The sequence below is a fragment of the Mus caroli genome, unplaced genomic scaffold (assembly GCF_978045245.1).
Source record: "Mus caroli unplaced genomic scaffold, Mus_caroli_1 scaffold_9, whole genome shotgun sequence".
Classification (NCBI taxonomy): domain Eukaryota; kingdom Metazoa; phylum Chordata; class Mammalia; order Rodentia; family Muridae; genus Mus; species Mus caroli.
This window is the reverse complement of record NW_028227264.1, coordinates 50,412,248-50,437,707: the sequence shown is the minus strand read 5'-3', so window position 1 is coordinate 50,437,707 and position 25,460 is coordinate 50,412,248. Positions and strand designations below refer to the sequence as shown.

General features: G+C 40.5%; 1 protein-coding gene across 1 annotated transcript in view; it reads left to right on the top strand.

The window, feature by feature from the left end:
• The first annotated feature begins 202 nt into the window (after window positions 1–202).
• The window catches only part of Ros1 (ROS proto-oncogene 1, receptor tyrosine kinase), a 125,813-nt gene continuing 100,555 nt past the window's right edge, over window positions 203–25,460 (top strand). The window contains exons 1-7 of the mRNA XM_085843349.1: window positions 203–699; window positions 12,008–12,052; window positions 13,848–13,907; window positions 15,251–15,277; window positions 20,940–21,000; window positions 23,711–23,859; window positions 25,099–25,237. Of these exons, the coding sequence (XP_085699475.1) occupies window positions 574–699; window positions 12,008–12,052; window positions 13,848–13,907; window positions 15,251–15,277; window positions 20,940–21,000; window positions 23,711–23,859; window positions 25,099–25,237 (607 nt within the window). The 5' untranslated portion in view covers window positions 203–573. The remainder of the gene's footprint in view (window positions 700–12,007; window positions 12,053–13,847; window positions 13,908–15,250; window positions 15,278–20,939; window positions 21,001–23,710; window positions 23,860–25,098; window positions 25,238–25,460) is intronic.

Genomic DNA, 25,460 nt, shown 5'->3' with positions numbered 1-25,460 from the left:
CAGCTTCTGAACTCTTTGAAAAAAAAAAAGTGTTTGGTTTCAAAGCATTCCTATTATTTTCTTCTCTAGCTCATTGCTTACTACTAAAGCTTCTAGTTTTTAAAACAGTTATGAGATACGGTTTGCTAAGCATGCATAGTCAAAACCCAATTTCCTGAATAGCTCAGTCAACCTCAAAGAAGTGCAGTGGCTGACCGACCGAAGTGTCCTGTGTCAGGATTGTGTGGCCTGGCTCGCTGGAAAGCAATCTAAGTTTCTCCTGTTTATTTTGCATGCGAAGAGCTCTTCCTGGATCTAACTTTTAGCCAGGGAACATCTTTCATTATGGGAGCAAAAGGAAGCTAAACTATAAAATAGCCTTGCTGTGATGCTCCGGCTATCTAAGATCCAAAGGTCTAAACTAATCAAAAGGCCTCAATATTCTTTTTAAGAGAGAACGATATTCTAACGTTGCGAAAGAAAACAGAAAACCTACTTGTCACACTTGCAACTGAAGTATGAAGCCTAAAGAGTTCTTAAAGCAAGATGGAGCTATGAGGACCCCAGCTGTGTAGGAAGACAGCCCTCCTGAGGATGAAGAGCGTCTGCTGGCTCACCCTGAAACCTGTGAACTTTGTGGTCCTTGGGTGCATCATATGGATTTCTGTGGCGCAGGGTACAGTTCTGAGCAGCTGCCTAACGTCCTGTGTAACTAGCCTGGTAAGTTTCACCGACTTTTGTCTTTGCTGAGATTAGGATATGAATCCCACTTGCAATTGACAGGTTCGTTTTCTTTTCATGACAAGGTCGCAAAGAAAGCTGCTTATTGTCCCTTCCCCGCCACCCCCCCCCCCCAAAAGGAAGGAGAAATATATAGCTTCAAAATGTAAGGAAGGATATTTTATTTAATTATTATCAAACTCTAGATTTTTCTTGGGGGGGTATAGGAGGCCTTAAATGGAATCAGATTTTACAAACTACTCAGTAATTTATTATTTGTTTAAAATATAAGATAGGATTTTGGTACACTTTAAACTTTCTATTTCCCAGTTAACAGTGATGGTACTATGGATGGTTTGCTGACTAGGAAGCAGATGCAGAGGCCAGGTACAACGTTTTGTGTCAAAAGACAGGATTATTTATGTCTCTTTATTTCTTCCTAAGAATTCCTCAGGTTTGACTAATCAGTTTTGACATGAACATTTTTTTTCTTTCTTATTGTTGTCCTTTTTGTCTGTATTGTATGATATTGCCTCAATAGTGACGTGGGTGTGCTTAAATCAACCATTATGTTTATGTTAACTTTTATATTTTATATTCCTAAATTAACTTGAAAAACCAAAGGCTGCACCAGGAAGACATGCCTTGTTCCTATCTAAGGATTAAATAACATGGCAGATTAGGTATGCCATTTTGTACCCTTATTATAAAGTAACAAAATGTCTAACACTGTACTCATCCTTAAGCTAACATATTGGAGGTAGAGGTCTCTGGCAGATTAGAAAAAGGTGTTACACACATCCGTTTTAAGCAAAGCAGTAGATTGTTGCTTGGGCAAACTGTAGATGGTAGCAATTTAGAAAGTGTTTATAAAGGTCTTAGCCAAGATCTAAGGATGCAGACAGGTTTGCTTTGCCTTTTTGAAGTTATGTTACAAACTTGCAAATAGAAGCAAGTATTGTGAGAGAAGCTGAGGCAGGGGGGGGCAGGAATGTCATGCCAGCCTAGCCTACAGGAGCTGTATGAGAATAGGCTCTTCTACCCTAAAAAAGACCTCTTCATTCACTTCTGGAGAAGTCAATGGGTACACACACACACACACACACACACACACACACACTCATCCCCCACCATATGGTTTATATGATAAACAGGAAAAAATGAAGGAAGACTGGTGGTTCCACTGTTAACCCTTGATATTTTTCTCAAACATATCTTGGTATGTATGTTATGTGTATATATAATTTTATTTTGAGACAGAGGTTCACTTTGTAGTCAAAGTTGGCCCCAAAATCCTGGCAATCCTCATGCTCCAGTCTGCCTCGGATAAGAATTACAATAGCAAGCTACTATGACTGGCTTAAACATATTTATAATTTTACATACAACCATTTCATTTCACCTTATATTATAGATTTTCCTTTATATCCTGAAGGTCTTTGGAAATAAGCTCTTTAACAAATTTAGAGAGCTCTGTTAAGTGCCTGTACCACTGCAGGATAACCATTTCCTTACTCTTGAAACTGATTTTGATTGTTTTTCAAAACTACAGTCTTCATTTTGCTTTGAGTTCTCCTTATTGTTCTCTGTGTGTGGGCTCCATGCCCTCAGGGTTTGGTAGCCCAGACAGTTCCTTTGTTGAGCTGCCTTCCGTTCACCACCTACAGCAGAGGGCACAGGCCCTGAGGTGGCCATTGCAAGAGACACAGTCTGCTGGTTTGACCAGTAAATGTAATAAAGTGTTCTGAACTGAGCTTCCCACTCAGGTTTGGGAGGGGCAGCAGTAGGTGGATGGACAAATGAACGTAGCCACTGTGAGGCATGAGACACTCGCCTTAGTATTCTCTGCCGTCCTTTTTAATGTGGACATTTGCTGTGAAGAACATCTTTGATATCAGGATTTTGATAGGTGGCTGATATGAAGGCAGTTTCTGTTTTTTATTTAAACATGAAACACATTCTTGGATAAAAGAATGTTAGGATTAAGTCAAGCATTGTGATTCTTGCAGTCAGGAGGCAGATGCAGAATCAGGACAGGTTTGAAGCCTGGGCTACAGAGTGAGCTCCAGGATAGACTTGTTTACAGAGTAAGACAGACAGTGACCACAACAAGCCAACCGCAGAAAATAATGTTAGAATTGCTGGGGAAAGCACAAGCCTGAGTTCTGCGTTTGAGCAGAGGGAATTTTGTGTTCACTGAGAGACTCTATGTGTGAGCTCAATATATTATACTTATACTTGAATTCTAGATGCCGTGTGCTCCATGAAAACAAAATAGTGAATCTTCTCAAAACTATTAATATTATGAGATGATTTATAAAATAGAATCAATTAATTAATCAATCAATCACTCAAACAACCCTCCCCCAAAATTCATAGTCAAATTAAGTTGTAGACGTGCATTTTACTGTAGAACAACATCAGGGCACAGCAGAAAATTAAAGGCTTAGTTTTATCACAATTTTCTCAGTTATAGAAATGATTTAATAACTGAGGACCAAGTTCAGGACTTAGCAGTTCTATTTAGTAGACTTCCTGGAAATCTGTGTTACCCCAGCTCTGCAGTGATTGCTGCTGGAAACTCAACAAGGTCAATATGTTGTGACCAGTGTCCTTGTGAACATTGCAGTACGGCGACGTGTCAATGGTTTGATCAGTAGACACGTGATCAAACCATGTATTGTATTGTAGTTTCATAGTTTTGATGAATTAGAGAATAATAATGATACAGTTTAAAATTTACTAACCAGGGACCAACTAAAAGACTATTAGAAAAGACAAGCTTCAGGAGGCTGCTCTGTTTAAAGAAATCATGTGCAAACATCAATACCGTTTTTGTATGTCAACATAAAACACTTAAAAACAACAGAAAAAAAGATAACCGGGCCGGAGTGGATGCGGGAGACACTCCTTAGTGGTTGAGAGTGTGCACTGCTCTTGCAGAGGCCTCAAGTTTGTTTCTTAACCTAGGCTCTAACCCAGGCTCAAACCCAGCCTAAACCCAGGTTGCAGGGCTCACAACTACCTCTAATTCCAGCACCAGGGAACTCCGATTCCTCGAGCCTGTGAGCACCTGTACTCAAGTGCACACTAGAATTTCCCCCCACCCCCATTATTTAAAATAATAAAAAAACAAATCTTAAGATAACGGTGTAATCCCCAAATTCTGTGCAACATCTAGAAATTTGCATAGTTTGTTTTCATGTAGAAATAGATTAGCCAGTAAAATGGAAAATAATCCAAATCTAAAACTATGTATATAAAGGGTAAGGATAAAGTTGACAATTCATTCTTTGTTGCCTTTTTTCCTATTTACTTATTTATTTAATTATTTATTTATTCATTCACTTTACATCCAGATCTCAGCCCTCCTTTCCTCCCAGTCCCTCCTCCCAAGAGACTCCCTCCATTCCTCTCCTGTTCACCTCTGAAAAGGGGGAGGTCCATCCTGGGGAACCAACCAATCCTGGTGCTTCAAATCACTGTAGGATTTCCTCCCCAACTGAGGCCAGACAAGACAGCCCAATTAGGGAAGCAGGAGCCACGGGCAGGCAATAGAATTAGAGTAAGCCCCACTCCAGTAGTTGGGGGACTTTTCTGAAGACCGAGCTGCACCTCTGTTACATATGCGGGGTAGTAGTTCCAGCCCTTGTATGATCTTCAGTTGGTGAGTCTCTGGGTGCCCCAAGTGTCCATGATAGTTGATTCTGTTGGTCTTATTTTGGAGTCCTTATCTGCCTCTGACCCCCATTACCCCGGATTCCTCATCCTTTCCTCCAACTCTTCCACAAGACTTCCAGAGTTCTGTCTAATGTTTGGCTGTGGGTCTCTGCATTTGTTTTGGTTAGCTGCTGGATGGAGCTGTATGTAATCTAGGCTGACAGATACAAACATAGCCTGAGGTTCCAGGGTAATTAAAATAGGAAGGCTAGCCAACAATGTGTCCAAAAATATTGTTCAGTACATTTCCCTGCAAATTGGAAGGGGCTGCTAATGCATTTATTTAAGACGGTCTCACATAGGGTACCTGTGTATTCAGGCCAGCAGTGACAAATATAGCTGCCAGCAATGTCTTCACATGTAGCATTATTATGACAAGGCTTTGACCAACAAAGAGGCATCAAGGTCTCACAGTGTGTCCTTGGGAATCCACACCCTGTGCAGTCATAGTAGTAGTTGTTTCTTCCATACACACATAAACCTCCATGGAGACATGGCTGACTGGCACATTCATCAAAGTTGAGTGCACAGTGGTGCACAGTCACCAAAGTAAGCCCCAAGAGCATCCTGACATGTGGCACCATGTGGACACCATGGGGAGCCACAGTCATCAATTTCCAACTCACAGGTCACACCACAATACACTTGTGGACAAACATGTGTATCTTCCTATCTCATTGACCTTGCTTTGCAGATCAGGCTTTTTTCCTCAGACTCTGGGATTCCCCTGCTTCTCCCTCCCAAGTTCTGGGATTATTGCTGCATGATACAATGTCTAGCTTTGTAGATAAAGATTCAAACTAACATAACTACACCATTTAGTTTTTGACATGGGGTATCATATAGGCTGGGTTTTGAACTCCCTATGTAGTTAGACTACCTTGAGCACTCAATCCTCCAGATGCCCTGTTAAAAAAAATAAAATTCCTCTACTATCACCAGGTGCAAATAACTTCTAGGAGCTATAAAAAGGGTGTGATTAAAATACAAAGCAAACAAATAAAAAAAACCCCATGACTTTGTTTCATTAAATAGAAGACAAATTTATAAGGGAAAATGCCAAAAAAACCCTATGAGTTCCTAGGAATGCCTACTGTAGCATGTAGTTTTTTGCTACCCTGCTTTAAGCTCTGGGCAAACCTTGCTACCAGCCCCACCCAGGTTCCCTTAGATCCATGGATGAAACACACACACACACACACACACACACACACACACACACACACACACACACACTAGCTTATTTTTGATATGCTTTAGTTCAATGGTCAGGCTCTTCTAAGCCTCTCTCAGTTAACCTGCCCTTCTTTTCACTCCCAGCTCAACACTTCTAATTCCACTCTCACTTCAGTTTCTCATTTACCTTCATCTTGTTCAGCCCCCTAACTCTGCCCTCATCTTAATTATGTTTCTAATCTTCCTCCTGCTACCCCAGCCCAAGCAGAGAGCAGCCAATGGCCACTCTGATCTCACATGGGTGATGGCTCTGTGCCCCTCTGAAGAATGGTGAATACTTTTCTCCTCCTCTATGCCTACTAGCCTGCCTGTGGGAAAACTGCAAGTCCTGTCTATTCTGCCCAGCTCATTGGCCACGAGCATCCCTATTGATCAATCAAGAACCAACTGGGGAACAGGACCTTCAGTGTTCACATGCAGATCCCCTATCAGAACATCAGAACCACCCCCTACAGCCTACAATGGGGCTATAGAAGTGGGTTGAGGTTAAGAGCATTTGTTCTTGTAAGGACCTGGGTTCAAGTCCCATAAATCCATGGTGGCTCACAACTATCTGTAGTCCTAGAATTAAGTGATCATCAGGTGTGCATATGGTAGACATGAATTCAGGAAAAACTTTCAAATTCACATAGTAAGATAAATAAATCTTTACAAAGAAAAACCTAAAGCAAATCCAGCCAGTTTAACTATTTAAAACTTCAATTATTCTGTTTATTAGGAAAATAGACAGAAAATGATAAAAAGAAAATTCCAATGTGGAAAAAAACATTGCAAGTGATATATAAAATTTTTGATTAGTTTTCCATTGGATATACACAAAGCACTTAAAATAGGAATAGGAATAACCACAAAAAGAATTTTAGGGTTAGTGTGATGACTAAGTGGGCAAAGATACTTGCAGTCAAGCCTAGTGATCTGGGTTCAATCTCTAGGACCCATATGGTAGAACGAGAGAACCCACTCTTACAAGTTGCTCCATGACTGTCACATCTGGTGACATGCTCAAGCCACCTCCCAATAAATGTAATAATTATAAACTGCTAAAATGCATGTGATAATAGTTAACCTCAGGTCAAGCAAAGAACTGGAAAGGAAAAACCAATGAATTATTTCTGCTATTAGCTTGGTAAAGATATGAGTATTTATGAAAAAATGCTCATGGTTAACAAAAGTATGGGTAAGGTAGGGTCAGCATTCACTATTGATTAAGAGGTAAATTATAACTTTTTAGAAAACAATTTATTAATAAATATCAAAGATGATTTTTTTTTTAGCCCTGAAAATCAAGAAACTTATTTGGAATTATTGCATAACTAATCAGGAGTCTATGTGAAAGGCTGCATATAGCAAGTTTGCACCAGATGAGAATAGATACTTAAAAGCCTGTACTGAATTGTAATTTTTATTTAAAAAAAGGTTTTAGAGACAGGATTTCTTAGGGCAGCCCTGGCTGTCTTGGAATTCATCCTGTGTACCAGTCTGGCCTCAAACTCAGAGATTCCCTTGCCTCTGCCCCCCAAGTGCTAGAACTGAAAGTATGTACCACCATCATCTGGCTAAAATTCTTAAATATTTAAATTTATGTGTTCATATTTGACAGCTGTGGTTGAACCTTGAGCCTTGCACATGACAAGCTAGTGCTATACCACTGACTCACGCACCAATTCTACTTTTTAATTGATATATAAAAACATTAAAAATTGTATTATAGTAGTATATTACTTGATTGAATTTTCTCAGAATGTTATGAGTTTAACCTTTTTTGATTCTTTTTTTTCTTTTTTTTTGTGGAGAAGTTATTCTTTTTTAATTACTTATTTTTATCTCATATGCCTGCATGTGTATCTGAGTGAAGATGGAGTTAAAGACAGTGATAATTTGCCATGTGTTTGCTGGGAATTGAACCCAGGTCCTCTGGAAGAGCAGTCAGTGCTTTCTTAACTGTTGAGACATTTCTCCAGTCCATAGTTGTTGTTGTTGTTTTGTGTGTGTGTGTGAGTGTGTGTTTGTGTGTGTGTGCGTGTGTGTAATGAGTCAGAGTCTCATTCTCTGGTCTGGATTTTGAATCAATCCTCTTGTCTTAGATACCTGAATGCTGGAATTATAGATCTGAAGCACTGTAAGTGGCTTATGTATCAGTTATTCTTATTCATGAAATGAGAAATACTAAGTCAAGCATTTCTCTTAAGGAGCAAGTATATGTTAAAATGAGTTTAAATGCAGAGCAGGCTGCTCAGTTCCAATAGTGAGGGAGGAAGTTAAGAATTTGATTAGTTCCAGCTCAGATGCCAGAGTAGAGAAGGATGTTTGTAGGAGTAGGTGTTGCAACAGTCAAGAGTATCTGTGATGTGGGACAAGGTTTGTGTGTTGGAGGGAGATAACTGGAGCAACTAGAGCTTTGCAGAGAGAGCTGAGATCCAAAGTTCGGAGAAAGGGGTCCTATGGTGTTCACAGAGAAAACAGCTTGCCTGCATCTTCGAAATTGGAGCACAAGCAGTTTACCAAACCTCTATGGACGTTTCTAGATTCTCTAGTGGTAATTTCAGCCATGGACATTGGCACTGACCCTTGAGGCTGCATAGCCACAGACTCAGACATGGCCTTCAGCAGCAGCTCGGGCTGGTACCTCACCATGGCCCCAGGTGGCAGAGCTGACCACTCATAACAGGCTACTCCTTTCCACCCTCAAATCTCTAATTCTATCTCTCTTCATAATGCTCAAGCTGTTCCACTTCTTTTGCTCTTCCATCTGACCACCACATACTCACACATTGTGGTGGCTCCCACTACAGGCTGGCCAGAGAGCTGGGTGACAGCCTCCATCTGAGCTGTGTGGTGTGGGCAAGTGGGTGTCTTTGGCCAATCTCTGCCAAAGGCTGGAAGGTTGGTTTTGGGGGATGGGGTGGGGCATGGTGGTCTGCAAGTCTCAGTCTTCCTCCTTCCATGCTGGGCTTCCTGGATTTGATTTCATTTGATTTTTATAAGTCCTAGGGAGGGCTGGTGAGATGGCTCAGTGGGTAAGAGCACCCGACTGCTCTTCCGAAGGTCCAGAGTTCAAATCCCAGCAACCACATGGTGGCTCACAACCATCCGTAACGAGACCTGACTCCCTCTTCTGGAGTGTCTGAAGACAGGTATAGTGTACTTGTATATAATAAATAAAGAAATCTTAAGAAAAAAGTCCTAGGGACAGAACAACTTTGTCCACCAAGCCAGGCATCAACTTAGGATGAATAAAGGACTGCCATATGCTCTGCCCTTAACTGATACAGGAACCACCACCAAGGTATCTCTGTGACCATTGCCAGTGGGGAGGAGTATGCTCTTGACACATTTTTTTTACATATATTTATTGAACAGTAGTTACCCATCAGGGACTGTTCCAAGTCTAGGAAATTAAGACTGAAATGTATGAAAGGAGTGAGTTTGCTGTTGGCTTAGCAATGGGCTGTGCCCTGTGATGAAACTGTGTCCCATGGCCACACTGGATCCCTAAACCATGCTTCCATCCTTGGGACTTTTTGTCATCTCCTGTGAGATATTTATAGAACTGGAAGCCAAGGATGCCACTATGCTCCGTGTTGTATTAATTACTTCTCCAATTCAGTGGTTCATATCAATAAACTTTTTGTTTTTGTTGTTTTGGTTTTTGAGATATGGTCTCACTGTAATCTTGCCTGACCTAGAACTTAGTACCAGGATGTCCTTGAACTCAAAGAGATCCACCTCCCACTGCCTTCTGAGTGCTGGTATCAAAGGTATGTGCCATCACTCCCAGAATAGCAAACATTTTTAAAAAATAATTTTTAATATTTTGAGGCTATAATGTAATCACACCATTTCCCTGTTTTCTTTCCTTCCCCCAAGCCCTCCTGTGAACCCTGTCTTTTGTTCTCTTTAAAATCCATGGTGTTTTTCTCTTACTGTTGTAATATGTGTATACACATTTGTATTTTATATGTGTATATAGAGAAATAATATATAATATTATACATATTCATAAATACAGAAACACAATTTGCTCAGTCCATATAATGTAATGTGTATTCATATGTTTTCAGGTCTGACCATTTGGCATTGGATAACCAACAGTATGCTCTTCCCTGGGGAAGATTATTTCTTCCCACTTTCAGCATTCCTTAGTTGCCTGTTGTTCTTTACTTTAGATTGAGGCATTGTGGGCTTTCTCCTTCAGCAAATTCTCAAAGGGAAATGGTGTGGCAAACCTATAATCTCTGGACTCAGAAGGGGAGGGAGTTGGACTGAGGTTCTAGACAAGGCTAGGGTACATGGTGAAATACTGTTTCACCAAATAGAACCAAACCAACTCTAACCAAATCATGGAGATTCTGATGAGAACCAACCAGTACTAGAAATGTCCATGTAGGTTGCCTCTGCCTATGGTTTGTACCAGTCTGTAGAGCAGAGAATGAATGAAAAGTAACTTATATTCATGGGACACCATGCCAGTACTGACTTCAGCATTATGGGCCAGAACTGCTATCCTTTATTCTCTTCCTGTAGATGAAGGACTCCATTCAAAGAAGGACCATGAAAATGGGCAAATTACACTCCCCCTCCAATTCCTTTTATTTTTCTTATACCACCACCGCCACTACCACCACCACCATCACCACCACCAACAAAATAAACAAAAACTCAACCTTACACTAACTAACCAACCAACCAATCAATCAACCAACCAACCAACCAACCAACCAACCAACCATTGGAAACTTCTTGCATAGCAAACACAAAGTTCTTGATTTGATTGCCAACACTGGAAAAACCATATCAAACCAAACTAAACCGAACCAAACCAAAATCAAAACCAAAACCAAAGCCCAAAACAACTAAACTCAATCATGTCTTGACCCAGTATACTCTTTTGGAGGTCATTCTATGCTACATGACACCTTATTTCTCAAACCAGGACGATAAAACAAGATGAAACGGAAACTTCCTCTTAAAAGTATTTGTTATTTTAAATTTTAAATTATTTTAATTATTTGTATGTGTGTCTTTGTGTGGGTACCTGCATGTGGATGCAAGTATCTGTGGAGGCTAGAAGAAGATATTAGATCCCCTGAGGATGGAATTATAGGTGGTAGTGAGCAGCCTGATGTGGGTGCTGGGAACTAAACTCAAGTCCTCTGTTACATGACAGTCTTAGCCACTGAGTTGTCTCTCTAGCCCAAACAAGTGCCCGCCCCTTCCTTCCTTCCTTCCTTCCTTCCTTCCTTCCTTCCTTCCTTCCTTCCTGCCTGCCTGCCTGCCTGCCTGCCTGCCTGCCTTCCTTCCTTCCTTCCTTCCTTCCTTCCTTCCTTCCTTCCTTCCTATTTTTAAACTTTTTATTTATTTTATTATTATTTTATGTGTATGGATGCTCTGCCTGTTTGTCTTTGCACCATGTGCATGCCTAGTGCCTGCAGAGGCCAGAAGAGGTGCTCACATTGAAGTTCATGTTTTCTGAAAGAGCAAGTACCCTTAACTGTGGAGCCATCTCTCCAGCCCTATGCCTTCTTAAAAATTTCAAATATGTGAGAAAGGAAGCAAGAAATCATGTTTGTTTTGTTTGTTTTTTTGTTTGCTTGTATTTTCAAGGCAGGGTTTCTTTGTGAAGCCCTGGCTGTTCTGGAACTTACTTTGTAGACCATGCTGGTCTCAAACTCAGATCCACTTGGCTCTGCCTCCCATGTGCTGGGATTAAAGGCATGCACTATGACTGCCTGGCTGATAATTTATGTTTTATTAAATATGACATTCCAAATTTGTGGAATTACTCAGTAACCTAAGTTACTGGGTAATAAAAAAAGCAGGAAAATTGAAGCTAGTTCTTTTTCTAATTCAGGAAGCCTAATCCACAGGTCCACTTAACTTGCCATGACACCCTGTTGTCCTTTCAGATCATGCTCTCATGCCCACCCACACAGATGCTGCAGAATTTCTAGGTACTACATACGAGATTTGCTCCAGATTAGATGACTTGAAAACACTTGGTGGGCTAGAGAGATGGCTCAGCGGTTAAGAGCACTGACTGCTCTTCTGAAGATCCTGACTCCAAATCCCAGCAACCACATGGTGGCTCACAACCATCCGTAATGAGATCTGATGCCCTCTTCTGGGGTGTCTGGAGACAGCTACAGTGTACTTAGATATAATAATAAATAAATCTTTAAGAAAGAAAGAAAGAAAGAAAGAAAACACTTGGCAAGTCACTCTACTACTGGGAAACAAATGAGAAGAACACCGTTCAGAAAGATTTTTAAAAATCGTAATGGTGCATTGGTAGGGTATCGATGGTATTGATAATACTGATGGCGTTGTGTTTATTGTTCCTTCGTCATTGCAGGGCAGGCAGCTTGACAGTGGCACACAGTACAATCTAAGTGAGGCGGTGAGTAAATTATTCCTATTGTCAAGAACTTTCAGTTTATTTTGGTCAAAATAAAAGGAATATTGGTCTGTTTTATTACAATAAGAGTAAATGCTAAAGTCTCACTTATGCATCTTTGGTGAAAAAAGCTCTATTGAAAACAGTGAGAAGCCTGAATTATAGAATTCATTAAAAAATGAAGCATGTTAAAGTAGAAACAAAGCAAAGGACTAACACAGATTCATGATTTTTGCCTACACAGCTGGATGACTTGGGAAAAATGACTTAATGTTTTATCATTTGATGATAAGAGGTTGGGCTATACAGTTCTTGTTGTATATTTCAGCTTTTTCATGTTTTGTGGCTTTATTACATTTATGCATGTAGATTCACTTATACAACAAATGTTTATTGACTCAACATATGTTTGTGGCAGGCAGTGGGCTAGGCAGAAATAGTTTACAACTGGGGCCTCTGTTTGACGAAACCACAAATCTTTCAGACACATACATAAAACCATGAACAGAAAACAGTAGTGTTGTTATCATGGGACAGATAAGAGGTCACATACAGGATCAAAGAGTACCTCACTTGCCTGTAAGACCTTCAGACTAAAAGAGGAAGAGCTTTCCAGTACAAAGATTTTTATACTTTTCTCCACTTGAGACCCTAACTCTGAGGAGATTTCACAAGATCTTGCTGTATACGGGAGAAATGATGTAAATCTTAATTGGAGATGGCTCAGTGGGAATAGGTGCTGGCCACTAACTTGACCAGCTGAGTTCAATTCCCTAGAGCTGCATGGCTGGAAAGGAAGAACCTGTATGTGAGCACTGGGAACTGAACCTAAATCATGTGCAAGAGCAGTAAATACTCTCAACCATTGAACCATTTCTCTAGCCCTTTAGTTAAATATTTGATTCTATAAGACAGATATTTTAGAGAAAGAAAATGTATCTGGGATCCTGATCTAGGCAACACCAACATGCAAATGGGAGAATGTGTGGGCTTGAGGAATTCAGTGTGTCACAGGCTGACTCTGTAGGGGAACTCAGGCACAGGTGTCTAATGAGAGAGCCCATGGCATAGACAAAGTGGGAGCCATGAACCATCTGTGCAATAGGAGACAAGGACAGTAATGAGATGACATCTGAGAGCACCTTTGGGGTAAAAGCAGGCAGAATTTAACAGACTCAGAAATGGTCTACCTGGTAGTTTTGACATTTTGCCTTGTTGTAATCCCTGGTTTTGAGTCTTGCTGGTTGTAAGGGTGTGCTTAATGTTTTACCCCCCTGGACTTTACCTGCTGCCATGAACAGGGTATTGGGTGTTCCTGGGGTCTCATCTGACCAGGGGTTGGGTGTTCTTGGGATCTCATCTGGTCAGGGCTTAACTTCACTCTGCTTCCCTGGTAGCTTGCAATGAACCACACCTGACCTGTCTGCAGATATGCAGCTCTGATTAAAAGTCTCTCAAATCCTTGAGGGGCCTTAGCGTTTTCAGTAGAGTTCTTTTCTTTTCTTTTCTTTTTTTTTTTTAAAGATTTATTTATTTATTATATGCAAAGTACACTGTAGCTGTCTTCAGACACTCCAGAAGAGGGCGCCAGATCTCGTTGCGGATGGTTGTGAGCCACCATGTGGTTGCCGGGATTTGAACTCTGGACCTTCGGAAGAGCAGTCGGGTGCTCTTACCCACTGAGCCATCTCACCAGCCCATAGAGTTCTTTTCTAAGATACAACCTGGTACTTTTCACTACTACAAGGGACAAGGAAGTCTTATTTCTTCATTCACACCCGTGTCTCATTTCTTGTAGTGCATCCATGGATGTCAGTTTTGGAACTCTGTAGATCAGGAAAAGTGTGCTTTAAAGTGTGTAAGTATGACTTATTGTTACATATTTTAAAGACAGGGTCTTATGTAGCCCAGGCTGGTCTCAAGCTCATATGTAGCTAAGGATGACCTTAACTGTCTGATCTACCTCTGGAGTGCTGGGGTTACTGTCATGTACCACCACATCAGCTATGCAGTTACTAGAGATTGAACCTGAATCAGCATTTGACCAACTGAACCTCACCCACCTTCCTATTAGCATTTCCAAATTACAGATATGGCATTTTAAAAGGATGTTAGAGTTGGTTTTAGCAACCCAGGTCTGTGATCCAGTCACTCCAGAGGCAGAAGCAGGAGAATGCCTTGATACTTGAACCCAGCCTGGGAAACAAACATTATGACTAAAAAAGACTAATTCTCCACTTATACACTATCATTTTCTTGTCTTGCTGACCTCAGTTATAAAAGTTATTTATGTGCATCCCCACTTGTAACTTTGTGCATTACAGAATACAATTTTGCAAATGGAGGACCATTTGTCATCTGGTCTGAGTTATTCTTACATATCATTACAATTTGCAACTTACTTACTTGTCTGGTTGTGTCTAGTTATGTGTTTTATGTAATTTATACCACTATGTGAGTTCCTCCAGGATAGAAAGCATCATTTTTAGACCATGTCTGCTCCATTGACCAGAGTGGAACACAAAGCAGGTACTAACTCTTGCTGAGCGCATGAGTGGGAATATCATTTGTGTCTAGGCAATCATCCAGGAAGCTACCAATGAGGACAGAAGAACCGCTGGCTTTGTTAGCTAGAGCTATTGATGGCTTTCAACTCAGTCTGTCTCCCTTGAGCTGCAGCTGGCGTTCAGTGTGCTAAGAGTTTTCTAGTAGATAACCCACTTTATTATTCCTAGTGATGCAAACATCATAATTTTTTGAGTTATTAACACAGTGGCTTCTCTCTCCCTCTCCCTCTCCCTCTCCCTCTCCCTCTCCCTCTCCCTCTCCCTCTCCCTCTCCCTCTCCCTCTCCCTCTCCCTCTCCCTCTCCCTCTCCCTCTCCCTCTCCCTCTCCCTCTCCCTCTCCCTCTCCCTCTCCCTCTCCCTCTCCCTCTCCCTCTCCCTCTCCCTCTCCCTCTCCCTCTCAGCAAGGTCTACATATGCTCTTGAATTCGAGACCCTCCTCCATCAGCCTCACATGCTGGAATTGCAGGCATGTGCCACCATGCCCACATGAATTCTTATTTGTTAGTCTTACTGTTGGGAAAAAATTCCATTAGAGGAAATGCACAGCTGACTTACAAAGTTACCTGCGATGTTCAGGACCTTACATAACTTTTCTTTCTTTCTGCTTTTTTTTTTTTTTTTTTTTTCTGTGCAGAATGATACCTACGCCACCATTTGTGAGGTGAGTTCACAATCACTTGCAAATATGTTCAAACCCAAGTCTGTATTCTTAATTCTGCAAAAGGCTATCAAAGGAAGATGAAGAAATTTTCAGTCACAAATCTATTTATTTGTTTATTTCTTTCTATGGAAAGGTTTTTTTTTTTTTTTTTTTTTTTTAAAGATTTATTTATTATATGTAAGTACACTGTAGCTGTCTTCAGACACTCCAGAAGAGGGCGCCAGATCTCGTTGCGGATGGTTGTGAGCCACCATGTGGTTGCTGGGATTTGAACTCTGGACCTTCGGAAGAGCAGTTGGGTGCTCTTACCCACTGAGCCATCTCACCAGCCCGATGGAAAGGGTTTAATGGGAGGTCTAATCCCATTTTGGCACAGACATTTGCTGTTTTCTATATCTGTGTGTATATGTAAGTTTTTATTACTACACATGTGCATATATACAAATTCATATGCATATATGTATGTATATATGCATTCACATACACACACATATAAATATGTATGTACACACACACACACATATATATACATACACACATATATATACATATATATATACAAACACACACACACATATATATATATGTATATAACGCCATCCCTCAGTGCCCAAGGGGGACTGGTTCCAGTAACTCTCAAAATTCACAAATTCTTTCATATTCAAATTCCTCAATGAAAATGCATTAGTATACGAATTATGACCTGTGTACATCTCACATCTTTAATTTTTAATAATTAATTCAATAGAAATAGCTCATACCTCTCCTCCCTCTCCTCCATACTTTAGAGACAATATCTCATGTAGACTAGACTGACCTCAAACACTCTCTGTAGCTAAGGATAACAATGTCCTCCAGGGCTTCCTGCCTCCACTGCCAATGGTGTTTTGGGCCTGGGCCTCCATGTTCAGTTCAACTAGTTTTTTAGGCTAGACTGTTTATGAAATTAAGACAAAAGAAGTGCATGCACACTTTAAGTATATGTACACAGTTTGGCTAAGATGCAATTACAAATGTTTTTGCTGCTCAGTTGGCCAAATTTGCATAATATACAGAAATTTATAACCCAAGTACAAGAACAAACTGTATCTTCAATCTAATAGAAGATTATAATTTCCAGTGTTGAACAAAGGGGAGGCTGGGCCTGACAGGGAAGAAAGAATGCACTCTGGGATATCTCTGGTTGAGAGAATTTTCTTACTACATTTTTTAACGTTTCTATTTATTTATTTATTTATTTATTTATTTATTTATTAAGTGTTTATGTTGGATAGGTGAATGTGTTCATGCATGTGTGTGGAAATCAGAGGACAATTTTCAGGGGTCACGCTCCCCTTCTGCCATGTGAGTTCTTGGGATGGAAATCAGCTTGTCAGTTTTGCCACAATCTTCTTAAATCACTGAGCCATCTTTCTCCAACCACAGAGTGCTCTGCCATACATATTTACATCACATTAAATGAGATCTGTTAGGCCAGGTGTGGTGGTGTACATCTGTATTATGTGCACTTAGAAGGTAGAGGCAGGAGGATCATCCAATCCAAAAATAAAACTAAAGAACAGAAAAAAGCAAAAACAAAAACAAAAAAACCTAAGACAACATTTGAATTCCATCCCTTGTATTAGCCAAAATCCGTTGCCAACACTTTGAATCTCGTTTTCCTATTATTACTTTTCAGTTTTAAGCTTGGTTATGGGATGGTAAGATGGCTCAGAGAGTAAAGGAACTTGCTGCCAAATCTCATGGCTTGAGTTTGATACCAGGAAGCCACATGGTGAAAGGAGAGAATTGACTCTTGTAAATTGTCCTCTGATCTTTATACTTAGCCCATGACATGAGCTTCCACCACAGTGAGTAAATAAACAAACAAGTAAATAAAATAATAAAAGCATTGTTGTGCTCTGCTTAGATGCCTGGAAACCAGAGCTGAAATTATGCTACCTTGCCTGCAGCAGGGTGTGCGTGATTACCCATAAATAAACATTAAGGCATAAATACTCCTTTTTAACAGGAAGTAAAGCTATACATTGGGGCTTTAAGTATTCAGTAGTCAGTGTCTATGCAGTATCACAGTGACTTTCCCTGCCAGTGGGTAGAGTTGGGGTTTAATTGACATGAAACAGAGTGAGAAATTTGTCCCAAAAGTGAACAGATGAGGATCTCCCCTGATGAGATGGAAAAACCTAATTTCCTCAGAATCCTATTATATGATTAAAGCAAAATTCCTGTTAAATGACAGCCATTAGGAAGACTGTGCCAGTCAGGGAAACCAAGGACAGTCTCACATGTCAGTCATTGTGCTTCCTGGTGGTCCATGCTTATATAATGTGGTTCTTTTCTCCATGAGAGTTTTAATTCAGTTATCCATACCTTTTGGGTATCAAGCACCATCATCACGAATGTTTCCAGCACTGGAGGTTTATATTATGTAGTCCTTGGAGGTAAAGCTTAGAAATGATAACTTTGCAGAATAGAACCTAAAAAATGATGGTGCCAAGTGAGTTGCAACATTGTCGATCATGCTCACAGTCAGCTATTGGATGGATCACAGGGCCCCCAATGGAGGAGCTAGAGAAAATACCCAAGGAGCTAAAGGGATCTGCAACCCTATAGGTGGAACAACAATATGAACTAACCAGTACCCCCCCGGAGCTCGTGTCTCTAGCTGCATATGTATCAGAAGATGGTCTAATTGGCCATCAGTGGAAAGAGAGGCCCATTGGTCTTGCAAACTTTATATGCCTCAGTAAAGGAGAATGCCAGGGCCAAGAAGTGGGAGTGGGTGGGTAGGGGAGTGGGGGGGGTATGGGGGACTTTTGGGATAGCATTTGAAATGTAAATGAGGAAAATACCTAATTAAAAAAAAACATAAACTGTATCTATGATAGCATCTTAAACTTTTGCTAGAGGGTAAATGCAGACTTCCTTATTTCTCTAAGCCTTTTTTGTGGCTTCTTATTGCCATTTGACAGCCTCATTGTCCCCCTGTCTGACCCAACCTGAGTCCCTTTCCCCACTTTCCAGACACAATGGTTTCAACTCTTCTTTAACCGTAGGCGGCTGCCCTTCCTGCAACTGGAGGTCTCTCTAACCCACAAACACCATCACAACCCCTGCTCCGTCTAATTGCTCAAGTCTTAGTTGAGCGTCACCTCTGTACTGTTCCAGCTGATCACACTAAAGGAAGTTTCCTAGTTGCACCCTGTGGCTTTGATCTTGCTTCTTGTTCCCATTGCCCTGACACAGGCCGGTACTACCGCTCTCAGCCACATTCCTTTTTCATTATCCGAAGTGTTTGCTTTAAACTTGTCATTCATTTATTTTACATCCCTTTCTAAGACAATGTAAATTCCACAAAGGTAGGGAACTTGGTTGTTTGCTTTCATGTTCTTATAGTCAAGAACAATACTTGGGACAGAAAAGTGATACGATAAATATTCTTGAGTGAAAGAAAAGAATGTTGCAATTCATATGGAAGTTAGAGGGGTGTTTTTGCCTTGTGCTAAGAAAATTAGAAAGGTGCAGGCAGCCTCTGAGCCAGTCCGGGAAGCCAAGGGATAATGCGGATGGTCTCACTACTGTGGGAAAATGATAGTGAGGATAGACTCGAATATGGCAGGTGGATGAAGTCCTTGGGCAGAAGAGGGTTGGCAGCCCAGTATCCTGGAATAGATAGGTATAAAATCAGTGATTCTCAACCTGTGGGGCATATCAGATATCTTGCATATCAGATACATATATTATGATTTCTAACAGTAGCAAAATTACAGTTACAAAGAAGCAACAAAATAATTTGCGGTTGGGGAGGGTCACTACAACATGAGGAACTGAACTAAGAACTCCCATCATCAGGAAGGCTGAGCATGGTCTAGAAGCTCGGGCTTAGTTCTGGGCAGTGTGAACTGCTTTGAAACAACCACCTCTAAGCTTGCCCCAAGCACCACAGGCTTTAGAAATGCTGGCTGCCCTCATTAGAAAGTCTGATGTTGCTTTGCCTTTGTGATTGGAGCAGCATTGCTGACAGTTTTGCCTCCACTGAAGATTATGTTTAAACTCCCAGACTGATGGAAAGTATATTTTATATTTCCCCCTGAGAAAAATATACAGGAAAAACAGGGTCATAATTTCCTTTTTAACCAGGATTGCCTATATTTCCAAATAATATTCATTTCTAAACAAAGTCCCTTGCTTCTTGGGAGAAAAATGCTCATTCTCTAGAATGCTTCTGTTGCCCAGTAGTTTGTACTTCCTTCATCCTGGGTAGCTATGTTAAATGAGCTTTACTCAAATCTCCAAAGGGGATGTGACAAATAACTGAACCTTAAAGTTAAACAATCCCAAGCCCAAAGCGCTGTGTTTGAATTAATCCTTAACTAAGCAAGCCCAGGCTTATCGGGCCCTACTTCCTTTCAACGCACAGTTCAAACATCTTCAAGTTAATATTTGCGTGTTACAGCTCTTCTTTTCAGGGCAGGTGCATTGTGCCATGGTTTCTACCATCATCCTGACAGCAGGCTGGTCCTGGTATTGCAATTATAAACTGGAGGACACCAGGAAGATTGAGCACAGCTTCTCTGGAGTTTTACGATGTGTGCTTTCCCTGCATGATTTTCCTTTCTGTGAAGCTAAGGGTGAAACATCTCAAGTTGTGGGCAATTTGGGTTGCAGTCCTCAAATATGTACCCTGTCTTTTGCTTTAATGAGATAAGGTGTCCACTGTCATTAGGTTGCTGGAGACCTTAAAAGTTAGCATTGTTATGAGATATTCATTAGAATGTTGAGTATTGTATAATTAGTAGTCAATTTTTAATTATAAAAATAGTAGGGAAAATAGTACTAATAGAAAATTAAATGCACTATCTTGGGTTGGAATTCTAGTTTTCCAGATCATCAAAGCTTTGACCAAGATAGTAAAAATAAAATTGGACTATTAAGTTCAGCATTTCTTGTTTGTTTTTGCTTTGTTTTGTTTTCCTCAAACTATAGATTGGCAGAGACATGGAATGAATTCAGTAGATCAGGAGTTACCTTAAGCAAAATAAAAACAGAACAAATTAAAATATATAAGGCACTTGTCAAGGTTTCTTCTTCGTCTTTTTTTTTTTCTGTGCTGGCCCAAAGATTTATTGATTATTATATCTAAGTGCACTGTAGCTGTCTTCAGACACACCAGAAGAGAGAGTCAGATCTCATTATGGATGGTTGTGAGCCACCATATGGATGCTGAGATTTGAACTCAGGACCTTCGGAAGAGCATTCAGTGTTCTTAACCAATAAGCCATCTCTCCAGCCCACAAGGTTTCTTCTTGAAATGAGGAAAATGTTCTAAAATCACATTGTGTCCATGATGACACAATTTTGGAAATTACTTAAACCTGCCAGAACTACTGTGTGCCTTAAATGCTTGTGCTCTTTCTCATTCTTTTTTTCCTCTGTGTTTGAGACAGATTCTTAAATAGTATAGGCTCCCCCAAACTTTTTGAGTAGCTAAGGATGGCCTTGAACTCCTGCCTCTACTTGGAAAGGGCTAGGATTACAGGTGTGTGCCACCTTACCTCACTTATAAAGTTAGAGAAGGGATTTAGGATCCTGATATTAGATGAAGCTTATCAGCAAAAATGGCACCTAGGCTGAACTGTCCCATGCCACTTGTCTTTCACAGAGGGAGTCCTGTGAGGTCGGCTGCAGCAATTCGGAGGGTAGCTACGAAGAGGAAGTGCTGGGTAAGAAAACACAACTGATAATCTCTGCCACCTGGGACTTATTCCTATGCAAGGCTAAGGAGCGCCTGTCAAAACACCGACATTCCTGCATCTCAATAGCATAAAAAATATTTGTCTAGGAGACCTGTGTGGCTCTCGCCTATAGTACCAGCACCCAGAAGGCTGAGGTAGAATGACTGCAGCATGTTTATAGTCATCCTGGGTTGCAGAGTGGCATCCTGTCTCAAAACCCAAAAACTATCTCCACCAATATTTGTATATGAAAAAGTTCTGTCATTTCAAATACTAAGGCCATGCTGATGAAGAGCCAGTAGCCTCTTGTAGATGAAATACAGGGAATGTGAAACATGATTGACACTTTGGGCAGTACTTTGTCTTCAACATTAGCAGGTCTATCTATCTATCTATCTATCTATCCATCATCCATCCATCCATCCATCCATCCATCCATCCATCCATCCATCCATCCATTCATGCATCTACCCATTCATCCATATATTTAAGACAGGGTCTCAGTGCCCAAATTGCCTTGGGTTTAATCTGTAGCTAAGGGAGACCTTGAACTCATAATCTTCCTGCCTCTACTTCTGTTCTCCCGGGACTAATATACCACTGTACTCAGTTTTATGGGGTTCTTGGGATCAAATTGAAGGTTTTTGTGCATGCTGGGCAAGCACTCTACTGATGAGCTACATGCCCAGCCCAATCCCTGTTATCCTAATGAGGGTATTACATCCCAAACAGACTTGATCTCAAGGAAGACTGCTGTTTTGATGAGCTGAAGGTATTAGAATATTTTATTTAATGTGAAATACATTGTTCAGCTAATAGTTATTCAATGAAGAACTTACCATGAACTCAGAAAAGGCAGTAGGAATTTGTGAATGTATAGAAGCTATGCCTTCCAGGGCTGGATTTGGAATGGGTGGGAGGCTTGTGTTTGTGTGTGTGTGTGTATGTGTGAGTGTGTGTGTAAATAAATGGCTTTGTCCCAATGCACTGATTCTCCAATGATGTCTGAAGGGCCAGATGTTTGGTAAGTCAAGCCTGGATGTTCCATAAGCTGTCATTTTTCTCTCAGAGGCTTGTGTTTACCCCACTGGTTGTTGGGAATTGGGAGGAGTGTGTTGCTTGCTGTCCCAATATACTCTGCCCTTTAGTGTCTCGATACCCCGCATTTCTGTAAAGGGGTAGAGCTGTGGCATTTTTTCCATCTTTGTTGTGAAGGTTAGCTATAGATAAAATCTGTACTTGTGATTTTCAAATGGTACACAGAAGCTGGGGTTGCAGGAAAGTTCTAGTCCTCAGGGATACACGGTGAGTGACCATCTACTGCATGCTGTTGGCACTGCTGCTCAGGCATGGTTCATGGCATAACAGTAGATCCCACTGTACTCTTTCTATGATGTTATAGTTAATAAGATTGAGACTTTGGGTGCTATCTAATGTAACAAAAACTTTCATAAAAAACAGTGAAATCGAGGACTCAATTATGGAAATACTTAAGTAGATTACCCACATCAGAAGTTATGAAGTGTTCAAGGGGCAAATGATTGCCATTAACATACAGTAACTTTTATTTAAGGTTGAAATAAATATGTAATTTGGCCCTTTAAAATGTATGCTATTTAAACTTTCTAAATTACATTTTTTTTAATTTTAAAAAGATTTATTATATTTAATTATGTGTGAGTTTGTGCACATGAATAAAAGTGCCCATGGAGACCAGAAGATCAGATCCTCTGGTGGTGGAGTTACACCTATCTGTGAGCCATTAGATTTGGGTGCTTGGAACTGAACTCAGGTCCTCTGAAAGATTATCAGATGTTCCTAATCACTGAGCCACCTCTTCTGTCCCTGTGTTGTATGTATGTTTGTGCCCTAGCATGCTTGTGGAGAGTAGAGAAGAACTTGTAGAGGCTGGTTCTCTCCTTTCATCGTTCATGTGCTGTGAACTGAACTAGGCGTGTCAGACTCAACAGCAAGCGCCCTTACCCTCTATGCCATGTTGGCAAGCTCTTTTTGTTGCCTTGTTGTTTGTTCTAAGAGAAGACTCACCTGTATCTTAGGCTGATCTGAAACTCATGGTATAGCTGGGCCTTAGACTTACAATCTTCAGCCTGCCTGTACCTCCTGTGCTGAGATTATAGCTATGAGCCACCAGTCCTGGCTAATGTGCCACTGTTTCAAGAATCTGCTAAGTTGTTAGGACACACACAGTTCTGGAATCACAATATTTAATAGAGCAAATGGTCAGATAATGCATTTGTTCCAAAGAACCATGAAAATTTTACTAAAACCAAGAACGTCAGAACTGAAAAAGGTGTAAATCTCATTCACAACTTATTAAAATATTTTCTAATTATATTAGCAGCTTAGTTACATAAAATTTCCAGAATATAAGATAATCAACTTTTTGCTTAAATTTCTCATCTGTCTCCAATCTGTTCAATATGGCTTGAATGATGTGTCAAGACTAGGTAAAGGTTGTTTAATTGTCCATACACCTAGGTCTGTCTGTAAGTAAATGGGGCCCCAAAAGAAGACTGGTCAGTCTCAGAACACTTTTGCATGCCTGTTATAAAAAGAGAAAGACTACCTTGAATATAATTTATTATTCAGGTGTGTTACTGAGCAGGAGAGACCTGGACAGAACAGACACACCCACCCACAGGAGCAAATAGTGACTGAAATGCTGTTTCCCTCCCAGAAAGCACAGAACTTCCTACAGCACCCTTTGCATCTTCCATTGGAAGTCATGGTGTGACATTACGATGGAACCCTGCCAACATCTCTGGAGTCAAATATATCATTCAATGGAAATATGCCCAACTTCCAGGAAGCTGGACTTACACGGAGGTATGCAGAGCTATTTCCTTATCTAAACAAAGATATTTTGTCCTTAAATTATTCAAAGCTCCAAAATATCATGCCTTCCTCACCTGCGGGTTTGGTTTGCAAAGCGTCAGTTGCCTGCTCTCAACTATATCTTAAAATGTTTAAATGGAAAATTATTTGAAAAAAAAAAGATTGAAGACAGTTGTGGTGGAATAGGTGTATAAACCCGTCACTTGGTGGGCTGAGGGTTATGAGTTTGAGGCCAATCTAGGCTAGGAAGAAAGTTTCAGGCTAGGCTGAACTTCAAATTAAACACTGCATAAAAACAAAAAACAAAGGCAATGCAAGCAAGCAAGTGAACTACAACAACTACAACAACAAACTAAAACCCATCAATGCCTCCAACACCACTAAAATAAGACTGAAGTCTTAAATCACATGATAATGAGATGCATAATGAAATATCAGGTCATCTTGGTCTACCACATTAGAAAGTCAGTCAGTCATCTTTTGGCTTAGTGTATCCATACTCTATATCATTGATTAGACCACCACTGTGAAGGTTATTAGATTGACTGTCCCAATACTGCTATTATGGTGCCTGTATGTAGGATTTGGTAATATCTGGAATTGCAAGCTTCCATTGGGGGTTCAGGGAAATATCTCCTATGGATAAAGGGAATGACATTGAAATTAATGTATGCTAGCACAGATCAAGAATTGTGATTGGATTAAGTGAAACTTAATTTCTGCTATTCTAGAAAAAGTGTCTATTCTATAAATATAATTCCTTCAGCAAAGCATCATAGAACCACTTATGCTATTGTTCACTATCTGCCCTGCCTTTAAAAGGGATTCTAGCTAGGCAGGAGGGAGATTCTCACAGGAGTGTGTTTTAATTTAGAAATGTAGGGTATGGTAACCTTTCAGGATGGTCACTTTCAGGAAAGCATGAGCAAGTTCAGAGAAAAATTCACCCAAGATATCAAATATAGTAACATGGGAATATGCAAGTAAGTCCTTAGGGTAAGTGGTGAATAACTGAAACCTTAGCTTGCCCATTTTGAGGAAGGGGAAGATGGTGTGAATAATGTCGACTGATGTTTGAAAGCTCAGCTCCTGGTCTGTTTCACACCCAGAAGGATCTGGGCAGCCCCATCTCCAATGGCACACCTGTCTTCCACAAGTTAACCTGAACTCTATATCCCAGTGGGACATGGTGATTGGACACATGTTGACTTTTATCTCATCTGGCTCTAGACCGTGCCCAAGCTCTCATACACGGTGGAACCCCTGCATCCATTCACAGAATATATTTTTCGAGTGGTTTGGATCTTCACAGCCCAACTGCATCTTTATTCCCCACCAAGTCCTAGTTACAGAACTCATCCTTATGGAGGTAGGCATGTGTATGTCATTTGTGACATAAGGACATTAATCTGAAGCTTTGGTTTCATTTATTTTTGTTTTAAGCAATAAAAGATATTGGGTCCTTTGGTATTCCATTTGGTCATTGAGCTCTTAACTGTGTGCCTGGCAACATTTACAACTCTTTAGTGATCAAAACAATGACCCCTGCTTTTGTTGAGTACACATTTTCTTCGAAGGGAATATGGTCATGA